We start from the raw sequence: 12,256 nt of genomic DNA, 5'->3' as shown, positions 1-12,256 counted from the left end.
AAAGTCACAAAAAGATTAATTTCGTTCCCATTTTGTAAGAAATGTATGCATTGCTGAGCACAGAAAGAGCACACTTTTTAGTCCTTCCTATTAATTCTACAAAAAGAGGCACTGTCTAACCGTTCATGCATGACTGCTCTTTCTATGAGGCACATTGTGCATGTTACTATGTCCTTAGTTACACTTACCAATGTTCGCAACTTTTAGTTTACCTCCTCTGCGAATGTACCTTATGAGACACTTTGTAAAAAAAAAAAAAAAAGAACTTTACCGTTTGACACTACTTTAACAAATGATGGGACAAAATTGAGAGGACTACCTGTGGATTGATTTCCATTGGTTATGCGCTCCTATGCACAGTAAATGGCAAAAGGGAGAATTTTTCTGAAAGGGGTCCCCATAAGTGTGCAACGAAATTCAATGATTTGACTAACCAACTTGGGAAATCGCCAAGTTGGGAAAAGTTGAAAAAAGAAAAAAGTAAAGTATGCACATACGATGCCTAAATAGTGAACACATAATGAAAAAATAAATGTCATCTTTGGGAGAAAGGAGCATTCCTTCATGGCATTAGCAAGGCTCAGCTTAAGACTTGATTAAATGTGTGCAAAAAAAAAAAAAAAAAAAATGGCATCACACTTTTTTTTTTTTTTTTGAACACTCCGTGCTCTACTGCTTCCAGAAGGAATTTTCCAAGGCCTGCTTGAATTCTTTTTTTCTTATCTTTAATGTAGGCTTAATTTTGATACGTTGTAAAGGGGGCAACAAACCGTTGTTCCAGAACGCACAGCTATCCTTCTGACCGTGTCAGATGGTCACAAGTTTGCCTGTTCATCACAAGATGGAAAGGAAGAAACTAAGTGAGACCGCAGAAAGAAGAATTATTTGTGGACAAATTTACCTGAAAGGGAAAAACACCACATGGATGATAGCCTTCGCCTTTGTGTTCGCGTTTTCGTTTGCTTTTTCGTTTGCGTTGCTCTTTAACATTGCTTGTTTTAAAATGTTGGGAACATTTGCACACTTTGAAACGCCGAAGGGGGGATTGCGCCTTGGAATTTTTTTTTTTTTTTGAGGATAATGCATTTTAGCTAGCTGAGCTTTTTTATGTGTGTACTTTGGTTAGCCCCTATTTTTCATTACATATGTTCGGAAAGGGCGTACCTTTTTTGAAGGTTTTTGACGTGTACTCTTTTTCCTTTTTTGTTACCGCAACTGTGCTACAAGGAGGTGGTGGAGATCAATTTGAGTTACCCTCAGCTGGTAAGAAAGAACTGCATTTTGTGGTGCCACACTTGGGGAAGCGTTAATTTGTACAATGGGCGACGAGGATTAATTACACCACTGTTATGACAACTGTTACAACCTATTTAGTAATGTGCGCTGCGGGCAGTGCCCCACAACGTGGATACAAATGGTTTGCTCGTTCGTTCGTTCGTTTGTTAGTCTCTTGGTAAAAATGAAGTCACAAAAAAAGAAAAAATTTCATACGTGAGAAACGTGCCGCAAAAGTATCTCGGACGAGCGGGAGACCTCTTCCATAATCACGGCACATTAACCGGTTCGACGTTTACTTTGGCAGGAATTCGCTTTCGGCGAAATTGCACAGTGTTGGTGTGATTCGACATGGTGTGTACGCAGCGTACGCGAGAACGACAAAAAATTGCAAACGTGAATTTTTTTTTTTCCACCTCTAACTGTATATGTGCGGAACGTTAATTTAGCACGTTCGAGCATCTTTACGGATTGGAAAAAAAAACTCTAGCCGCTATTTTCGTGGGGCGGCACCATGGAACCTCGGACGAACTCGAGGTAGGTTTCAAAGTGGCTAAGCGTGGGGAGTGTGTCCTTCAGCTCGTGGTAAATTTGCTCATTATCCGCCTGCCTGGCCCTGGCGAGAGCCCTTTCAAACTCGGCCGCGTCATTGTCCTTGAGGAAGCGAAGCAAATTGTTGACCGTTTTTATTAACTCAGATTTGATGACGGTTTCCAACTCGGGGAGAAGGACATTGGAAAGGGACCGATAAAAGGGGATATCGTCCTCATCTACGAGTATCCCCGGCAGAGTTGTAGTTCCCTTTCCACACTTGGCAAATATCTTGAAGACCAAATCGTTCAAATTTTTGCAATTGTACTTGGAACTTATTTCTTCCTCATTTTTACACGCAAGGATAATTTGTTCAACAAGGTTGACTATATTTTTGAGAACACTTCTAATCACTTGCTCATTTGTCGAGTGGGACAAAAATTCACAAATGATAATTAAATACTTTTTGTCTTTTACGTAGTGGGCTAATTTGTCCATATCTTGCAAGATGGTTTGCACTTGGTCCATAATAGGTTGTATAATTTCACTTTTTCTCTTATGCGCATCTTTGATACTTTTGGGAGCCTTAGCGTAAACGAGCTGTTTCCACTGCACGTATAAAAACTTATCCTGATCAGACTGATTAAAATCGTAGAAAAATTCCATGACGACATAAAATCCATAGTAGTCATTAAAAATATCTTCAAAATTATTTGCAATTTTTTTTACCACAAAATCGTGTAGCAATTTTGTGTCATCGGTAATTTTCAGCAATCTAATGATTAGCAAAAAGTTTACACTATTTTTACACAAATCGCAGATATCATTTTTTAGTACCTTTATTAGGTTCTTTTTATGTTTGTTTGTGGCGTAACCTAGGAGATATATTAGCGCTTGATTTCCTAGGTTGGTCGAGAGGAGATATTCACACCCTTGGTGGATGATCTCCATGATATTGGCCAACTCGTCATCATTTAAAATTTTGGATGCTGTCAGAAGGATATTATGAGAAACGATGTTGTACAGCAGCTCCTTCTCCACCAGCATTTCTACCAGCTCGATTAGGTACTTACGTATTAGCATTTTATTTTCTTCATTAAACGTCTCGAACATTTCTTTGGTGTCTTTTTTTAAAATATCCAGAGTTATATTTTTCATCCCGTTGGCGATCTTTTCACTTTGGCTGCTTCCATTCGGGATGATCAGATAGTTTGTAATTTTTGTTCTCATTTCCGTTTTGAGCTTTTGAAAAACGGTGTTCCATAGTCTGGAAGCAAATTTGGTGAAAAAAGTCTTCGGGTTTTTTAACAGCCACTGATGAATGTCTTTTCTTATCTGTTCACCTTTCGCGTGTTTGTAAAAACATTGGAACACGATGGACACAAAATTGAACGTGCTGATGTCGCTCATATGTTCATGCAGATTTGTCCACAACTTTTTTTGTACCTCCTCTGATCCATTGATTACTAGGGAGGAGATAATGTGGTAGCCTAAATTGGTGCGCGCAAATTTGACTAGCTGTACCTTTTTTAACTCGGCATAGAGAAGATTTATTTGTCTCTTTTTCTCGTCCTTATCCTTTGTCTGTAGCAAGTCGTTCAATTTGATTCTCAATTTTTTGTAGTAGTCGTAATTTTCTACTATCACTTTTTTTTTATTTTCCTTAATTAACTTTTTTTTTTTGGACTTGGACAGATTTTCGTCGTTCATAATTTTTTTGCACTTTTCGGTTAGAAGTTCTCTTCGGTGTTCATCGCCCCTTCGTTTGTGAGTCTTCCGTGTGGGGGTTCCTTTCTCAACGCTTTGTTCGTAAGTGCATCTTCTGGTGTTCTTCCCCTCGTCTGCTCTGTTCCCCCTGGGATGCTTCTTCCCTTTGGAGTGGTCGCCACCGCCCTTGCTCCTCTTCCCCATTGGGCCCCCTCCCCGTGGCGTTTTTCCTTTCCTATCCTTTAGAAGGAGTCCCCCATTGGAGCACCCCGCGTTGTTCTCCTTCTTCAACTTGTTCTTCCGCTTCGCAAAGCTTTTCTTCATTTTAGCTAGCTCTTCAGTTGCATCCTCCGCAGGGTTGGCAGCAATTGGAAAAAAGTGGCGCCCACCACTCCAGAACCCGATGGTTCGCCTTGGGGCACGAGCGAAGAAGTGAGCAGTGCTACGCGTTAGTTGGCTGCCCCAAGTAATGTTTTTTATTTTTTCCTCTTCTCTTATTAAACAACAGTTGATCCGCTTGCGGGGGGGGTAGACGTGGATGGCCTATCTTCGTTTTATCGCTTGGATGGCTAATTCATTTATCTATCTATTTATTTGTTTATTTATTTATTCATTTATTTGTTTGATTGTTCGTTTGATTGTTTTTTGTTTTTTTCTGCATGCGCCGCGGTGATCCTTTAAACATACATTTTGCTTCTCCCCCTTTTGTGCGAAAAAAAATGGAACCATTTTTGGTAAAAGAATCACGCGACGGGGAGAATCGTGCTGCTATTTTTGCCCCATTTTTTCAAGTCCAAAAATTGGGTGAAGCAGCAGCATATGTATATATATGAGGTTCATCCTGTGAAGGGCGGAAAAAATTATGTATTTCTGGGCCGCGCCGAGCAACCTCTTTGATGCGCTTACCCTTTGCGAAGCACGTATGTAACGGAACGCCGCAAGGGCACCCCCGCCTATAAGCATACTTCCCACGCGTTGGCGGTCTTCCCAGCATAATATGTATAATTCTGCATGCTTCTGAAGCGTGAAGGTGGGCTAAGCTAGAACCGTGTGCCCCGATGGTGTATGTTCTGGAGGTCCCAATTCGTGCATCTACCAACGCGCACCAGGAGAGAGATAGCAATTTTCTTCTCTCCCTTCACGCATCTAGGGAAAAGCGAACATATGCTACATTTCAGGAATTTTATTTTGCACTACTTTCTACCACTGCTGCCAGTTGGGGGGAAAAAGTCCTCGTAGAAATTACAAAACCTCATCTCGTTGCTATAAAGCGGATGCACCTGAGAAGAAAAAAAAAAAGAAATTCCAGTCACGTCGTCTATATTTTGAAATTTTTCTCCAAAATTATCTTCAAACAGGTAATTACGAATGTTACGCATAGATCAATCTGTGTTTAAAAAAAAAAACAAAAGTTAAATTCAGGTTGTTCACTTTTCATCATTTGCTGCACGCATAGCGGTGCTGGTACTATTGTTTTTTGCCCTTTTTACGAAGAAAACCTCAAAGGAAGAAAAAAGAAACGTCCCCTTTGCTAAAGAATCGCGGAAGGGACATTTTCCCGCTTCGTAAAGCAGCCCTCACGTTTGTGAAAACCCATACGTATATGTGTAAGCCTACACTTACTACAAAAAAAAAAAAGGCCCACGTAGAGATAAACCTCTCCGCCCCCTTCCCTTGCCCCTTCCAAAATGCAAAACCCCCCAAAAATGGAAGATCACAAAGATAACGATTCCATCCTGCTGAAACACGGATGGTGTGAAATGCTTAAGGGAGGAGTAATAATGGACGTGAAGAATGTAGAGCAGGCAAAAATAGCAGAGGAAGCTGGCGCAATCGGAGTAATGGTCCTGGAGAACATTCCCTCGGAGCTTCGCAGCAAAGAAAGTGTAGCGAGAAGTGTTGACCCAAGTAAAGTGGAGGAAATAAAAAAAAGCGTTTCCATTAATGTACTAGCCAAAGTACGCATAGGCCATTTTGTAGAAGCGCAAATATTAGAAGAACTTAAAATCGATATGATTGATGAAAGTGAAGTTTTAACAATGGCTGATGAGAATAACCACATCGATAAGCATAAATTTAAGACACCTTTTGTATGTGGATGCACCAATTTGGGGGAAGCTCTGCGAAGGATTTCCGAAGGAGCTTCCATGATAAGGACCAAGGGAGAAGCAGGAACAGGAAATATAATTCAAGCTATAAAACACATAAGGACAGTAAAGAACGAAATTGACTACCTCTGTGCGTTAAGTGAAAACGAAGTTTATAATTATGCCAAGAGGATTAGTGCTCCTTTGGATCTTCTTCTCCTCACAAGAAAGTTAAAGAAATTACCCGTAGTAAATTTTGCAGCTGGAGGAGTTGCCACCCCGGCAGATGCCGCCATGTGCATGCAGCTAGGAATGGACGGCGTCTTTGTAGGCTCTGGAATTTTCGAAAGTGAGAATCCGAAGAAAATGGCTACCTCCATTGTTGCCGCTGTTAGCAACTTTAACAACCCGAAGATACTCCTAAATGTCAGCCTCAACTTGGGCAAGGCCATGTGCGGCAGCACCACCATATGTGAAAAGTGGAAGAACAAGAATGAGGAGATGTATTAGGGACGATGTACCGAGAAGGCGGAACGAGGAACGTGGCAATGGAAAAGCGGAAACCGAAAAGCGGAAACTGTTTTGCTTCATGAGGCGAGATGGACGTGGAGTCGTCTCGATGGAATCCCAAATGACCCATCTGGCCACCTGTTCAGCCATACTGTCCATTCACGAGCCCAGCTTCCACCCCCCTTGGCAAAGGTGCGCATGTATAACACCCACCACATGCCCTGCCATTTTCGCCTCCACTGGAGGAAAATAAGTGCGTACATAAAATGCGCCACCCATTCGTATACTCTGTGTAAATTATCCTAGACGGCGGGGCTCATTGCATGGAAGGATGCGACGCTCGTTATTCCCACAAGAGTTTAGCGCATTATCCTCCATGGTAATTTTTTTATTTTTTCCCGCTTCTGGCTTTTTTTTTTTTTTTTTTTTTTTTTTTCTCTTGTTGATGTTGCTCCTGTTTTTGCTTTTACTACTTTTTTGGCAATTTTTTTTTGCAATTTTTTTTTGCAATTTTTTTTTGCCATTTTTTTTTGCCATTTATTTTGGCCTGTCTTGAGTGTTCTGCACATTTGAGTCTTCTGTGTTTATTGTAAATGTTCCGCGCATTTCTTTCGCTTGCCTCTTCCCCCCATTTGTGGTCTTTCTCTTCGAACGCCTTTCGTTGACCTCGTGTGAGACGTAGAACAATTTGTTTTACGGAGATAACTTCGTCCTTTTGATGAGTCTGATTAATGATTTGAGTAAGGGAGGGAACGATGCCGGGGTTATGTGTTGTTCCCCGGAGCCCTCCCGGAGCTCCCCCGCACGTGTGGCAGCACATGCCCGGAGGGGTGTATATACACATCCCTGGACAAATGTGCAGCCATGTGCACATTTGTCCGGGCATTTGGCCGTATGGACCACTGAGCAGAAAGGCACCTCCAACGGGAAAGAACATTTTTCCTTGAATGCGAAAGGGGAAAAAGTATACCCTGTCAGGGCAACCTTCTCCTGCCTCCCCCCGAGGATTCGCGTGTTTGGCCGTTTCATTGGAAAGCATAGGAAGGCAGAAACTCCTGTTTGGACGTTTTCAAAATTACACTGTATGTACAGCGCAGAGGGAAATTTGTGCACCCACCCCCTGATGGTAAGCGCATTTGCACGCAGGAGCATACACAAAAAAAAAGAAAATGGGCAAAGTGAGCATGTGTAGGAGTGGCCTTACAACGAGTTGCGTGCATGTGCGTCCACATCCGCGTGCACGTCAGTATGCACATTGGCATTCGTTAATCGGGGTGGCTCGCGTATTCCCTCTTTATACACTTGCGCCCGCCTCTGTTCAGGTGTGCATTCACTTTCACCTAGTTGCATCACCTTAGCGCAATTGCACGGCAATCGTTCGCCACGCATGTCCAGTTGTGCTGTGAGAAGTTGTGATCGGTTTGGAGATCATTTGCAGTTTTGTTTCGCAGTTTTGTTTTGCAGATCTGTTTTGCAATTTTGGCAAATGTGCATAGCAGAGTATCGCTTAATTTTTCTCATTTTTCTGCAATTTTTTGCAATTTTGTAACTTTTTCGTCCCTGTGCGCACACTTTGGCCTTTTCCTTGCGTTTGCCCTACTGGTGACGCAAACTTGGTGCCTTTCCCTCGAACAGGGGGCCCGCCTAGACAGCGTTTAGCGCGGCAAGAGGGGGCCCTTTACGGGAGGAAGTTCCCCCTATTATGTGTTTGGCCATTTGGAACAAAGAAGAACAAAGAAGAACGAAGATAAAAAAAAGGAAACAAAGGGGGAAACGGAACTGAGGTTATGCCTCATCCATTCTTGTCCGCATGGAGTACGTCGAACTCGGCGCACGGGGTGGCGTTCTTTCCAGGTGACACATTAAGTGCCCCCTCCCCCTGCGTGGTTGCCGCGTTACTCACCTCTTCATCTGCCGCGTTGCTTGCATCTCCACGTGCCGCATCACTTGCCGCTAATCTTTCTCTCCACGATGATGGGCGGTGAAGTCATCGTCGAGAAGAACCCGGAGAGCAAATTCTGCGTGGCGAGCAAGGAGCCGCTGTGCGACAGCGTCATATGGGACCTGCTGCAGAACTACTACCGGAGGGCAGCCATAAACGCGTGGAAGGAAAATGTTGTGCCCTCCTTCGTTACGAGCAACAGCAAAATCGCCAAGGACTACGCCCGAGTGATAATTAATTATATGAAGGACTGGTTTAACAGCAAGGAGTGTGACAGAAATGTGCCCATATATATATTAGAAATAGGAGCAGGTCATGGAAAATTTACGTACCTCATTTTAAGAGCATTAAGCAGGTATCAGAAATATTTTAAGAGCATGAATCTTCCAGACAGGCCATTTGTGTATGTATTTACAGACATCGCAAAGGATAACATCACGTATTGCATGAACAATGGGAGGTTGAAGCGATTCATCAACACGAGGGAGAGTTGTGACCGAACCTTCACAAGTAAGAATAACTCTTACTATGATTCCGAGTTTGAAAGAAATGAAGAAATCAATTACGACTCGTCTACAAACACATCAAGCTATTCCTCCTCGTATAACGATACGGATTATTCAGATGAAAGGGTAAGAAATTACGCCAACTTTTCCATGCTCGATTTTGCCTACTTTGATGGGAATGAAACGGAGGAGAAAATTTTTCTACAAGTCTCCAAAACTTACATTCCTGAAAATACACCCATAGTGCTAATTTGCAATTATGTGTTGGATTCTCTGCTCACCGATGCTTGGATTGTTAATGGAGAGGATGACATCAGGAGGGCGCTTCTTTCTGTGTACTCGCCCAATGTAGAGGAAGACAAAACGAATGCAGATATTATGCTACGTATGTCTGTCACATGGGACTGGGAAAAAGTCAATATCGATGAAGAAATTAAGAAGCCCAAAACAGATAAGCCATCCGATTATTTAAGAAAACATAGAGAAATTTACACAGTGTTGAAGTTGTATTCCTATTTTAATCAAACATTGTCTTTTGTCCTTCCAGTGGGAGCATTCATTTTATTTGATAGGATACTAAAGTTGAGTGGAAACAAATTATTGTGCCTTATTGGTGATAAGGGTTACCAATCGTATGAAGAATTTAAGGGCTATAGAGATCCACATATTGTCGTGCATGGAAGTCTCTCCTTTATGGTTAACTTGAACGCCATTTGTCTGTACTTCCTATCCCGTGGTGGGCATTACATTCATACCCCCTACTCGGACACATTTCAAATCGTCACTCTGTTGATGCATAAGAAGAATTATGAGGGGAGTGGAGACTACGAATCGGAGGTGGAAAAAGGGGTCTTTCCATCAGCGAGAAATAGCCTTGGCGATGAATCGAACTTGACTTACTCCACCTTAACCGAGCGGATGAGAAAGGATTCGCGAGGAGGAATTAATCAGTTTAATATTATTGACTATTTTAAGAAGGGCTCCAAAGATGGGAACCCGAGGAGGAGGTACCAGAACCAAGTGAGCACGACGTCGTCCTCCTGCAGGTTGAAGGGAACCACGGGGGTGAGCAGAACGGATGCAAGCACAACCGATCTAAGCAGAACCTATCTGAGGAGTCGCTTGTCGGGTCGCTCCCGTCAGAACGATGAAAGTGTGTACAAAAAGATGAAAAAAATAAACTTAAAAAATTTAAACAACATGTCGATAAAGTTCGGGGGAACTATTTCGTCCTTCTTCGACAACATGGAGCAGTTTCCACCCGATGTCTTGATAAACTGGCAAAAAGCAGTCATCCACAACATCAATAATAACCCTGCTAATGTGAGCATAAAGGAGCTCATCGCCCTATTGAGGTACTCCAATCACGACTCGGATGTTTTTTACAACATAAGAAATGTCTTCACCAGTTTGGTTAACTACCCCAATATCAATGGAAGGACAGAGAAGGACATTCTCCTGGACATAAAAGAATGCTATGATAATTATTACTCTTTGAAGTCAGACGAAGATATCGCCGATGTGTGTGGTCATGTGTGTATGAAATTTGGTGAGTTTGAGAAGGCCATATATTATATGAAACAAAGCCTGCGCAATTTTCAGCAAAGTCGACACTCCTCAACCTACATTAACATTGCATCATGTTATAAGGTGCTCCGAAATTATCACAAATCGATTAAATTCATAAGATGCGCGATTAAGTTGTCCAACCGGGAGGCTCGAAGGAGGGTTCCGAGTGGGGAGGAAGGAGAAGCGGGACAACACTCACACGGGGAACACAGTGGACGTGGACAACTCGCCCCCAACAACCTGAATCACGCGCACGACCTGTTGTATAATATCCAATTTTGCCTGAACCCAATTACCTACGCCATCGTGGGGGTCAACCACTTCTTGCAGAATGACGGCCTGTACTACCTCTCCTTCGAAAATCGAATAAAACTTAAGTTCATTTTTCTGCTCGCCAAGGAGGAGGAAGCAATCCTACGCTTCATGAACAGGAAGTACAAAAGTTCCGCCTATGAGAAGAGCACCCGTAATATGGACCCCTCCGATATTAAGATCGTCAGGGTTTACCGCGCGAATGAGGTGATCTCCATGGAGGAGGTGGACACCATCCCACTCAGTGGTGGCAAAGAGACGGGCGTAACCCACTCTGCAGAGAACCAAGCGGAGGAGAAAAACCGATCCTACCAGAATGTAGCCCACTTGAAGAAGAACCTCCGAGACTGCCTAGCGAAGTACCACTTCCAGTTCTGCGTAATCGACGCTCCGTGGCCAATAAAGGCAGACATGGCAGAGTTGATGCTAGAGCACTCGAAGCATCTGTTCACCTATGGTACCCTATCTGACTGTAGTAACCGCTCCATGCAGGTGATATCAAAGTATAGAGAAGTTTCTGAACAAGTCAGTTGGGTAAACAATAACTACGTCCACGACGAGTGTCTGTACGATGCGAGAGATGCACTGAACCATATTGGGAGCGTCATATCGGTGACAATTACTCATTACAGCATGAATTTGTACAATAAGCAAAATGGGTCCATCCCCAGTGCGCACATTTTGACCGAAGATCTGTGCATCCTTCTGAATGGCCTGCAGATTATCTTGAACCTGAACGTGACGGGCTTGACAGCCAACTTTTTGAGGCGCCGGGGGGGGGAAGCGGCGAGCAAAGGGGTGGCGAGCAAAGGGGAGACGAACGAGAGGCCAGGCGACAAATTAGTAGCGGAGAGGGAGGAGCAGGTGGAGAAGATGGCGGAGAAGAATACCCAGCCGAATGGTGAACCTCCTCTGGAAGACGCCAATTCAGACGTAGCCTCGGAAAAGAAGGATAACACCCACCTAGACGCAGACTACATATCCCTCTCAGGCATACTAATCTTCCAGCATCACAAAACATTACCAGATGAAATAAACGTGCACGGGAACTACCTCCTAATGAATAACCGAAATGAAGAGTTTTTAACAAAAATTAATTTCGTTGGGGTTCACGGATCCTTATGCTTAAAAAAAACGTTATCTAATTGGTCAGTCCAAGTTTTTAACCTGAACGATACGAAGGTGTACGAGAAATCGGGTCGCATTTCAGCTAGCCAAAATTCGAACGACGTGTTCATAAGTCAGTATTTGATAAAAACAGATGGGAAGGAAAACCGGGTGAAGCATTTTAACGAGTATGACTTGAAGGGTTCCTGCAACGGTTCCAATGACTCCATCGACTCGGACATTGACATTTTGGAGTTTTCTTCCGACGAGGAATGGGGATCCCACTCAAAGGGGTCTCCTCAAGTGGGGGCCTCTTCCGGCGCCATCCTCGATGTTGAGAAGAAAGAATGCTGCGATGAGGTGGAGCCTACGAAAGAGCACTATGAAGCAGTGGCCACGAGAACCAATCACGATGAGCTATTCTTTGATAAAAATTCGGAAGTTCTGAAGGGCTTGCCAGGAAGGAGGTTCCATTCCAGTGGCAAGGAGGTATACGAAAATATAAACTTGGACGAGTCACTGGTCGACGTCACGGTTAATAACAACTGCTTTTACTCGAGGATCGTGGAGGGGATACAGATGTCCCAAAAGAAGGGGGGTGCGATGGTTCACTTTAAGTACAAGGCGGTTTGAGCGGATCAGCAGGCATCTGCGTCGATCTACCTTGTGCATGTATGAGCCCGCGTTGCCCTGTGCCCCAGCCGCTTCTC

The 12,256-nt window shown here is 43.4% G+C and overlaps 3 protein-coding genes across 3 annotated transcripts; 2 read left to right on the top strand and 1 right to left on the bottom strand.

Moving 5' to 3' along the window:
- Window positions 1-1,761: 1,761 nt before the first annotated feature.
- On the bottom strand, window positions 1,762-3,837 carry C922_00924 (hypothetical protein; the record flags this gene model as incomplete). Its single annotated transcript, XM_008816534.1, has 1 exon — window positions 1,762-3,837. One exon carries the CDS (start codon window positions 3,835-3,837, stop codon window positions 1,762-1,764), a length of 2,076 nt encoding a protein of 691 aa, XP_008814756.1.
- A 1,382-nt stretch (window positions 3,838-5,219) lies between these two features.
- C922_00923 (pyridoxine biosynthesis protein) lies at window positions 5,220-6,110 on the top strand (the record flags this gene model as incomplete). The annotated part of the gene is made up of 1 exon (XM_008816533.1): window positions 5,220-6,110. One exon carries the CDS (start codon window positions 5,220-5,222, stop codon window positions 6,108-6,110), a length of 891 nt encoding a protein of 296 aa, XP_008814755.1.
- A 1,971-nt stretch (window positions 6,111-8,081) lies between these two features.
- C922_00922 (hypothetical protein) lies at window positions 8,082-12,179 on the top strand (the record flags this gene model as incomplete). The annotated part of the gene is made up of 1 exon (XM_008816532.1): window positions 8,082-12,179. One exon carries the CDS (start codon window positions 8,082-8,084, stop codon window positions 12,177-12,179), a length of 4,098 nt encoding a protein of 1,365 aa, XP_008814754.1.
- Window positions 12,180-12,256: the final 77 nt, after the last annotated feature.

Source organism: Plasmodium inui, assembly GCF_000524495.1.
Source record: "Plasmodium inui San Antonio 1 unplaced genomic scaffold supercont1.3, whole genome shotgun sequence".
NCBI classification, from domain to species: domain Eukaryota; phylum Apicomplexa; class Aconoidasida; order Haemosporida; family Plasmodiidae; genus Plasmodium; species Plasmodium inui.
Note: the sequence above shows the minus strand (reverse complement) of the source record. Positions and strands in the feature narration are given on the sequence as shown.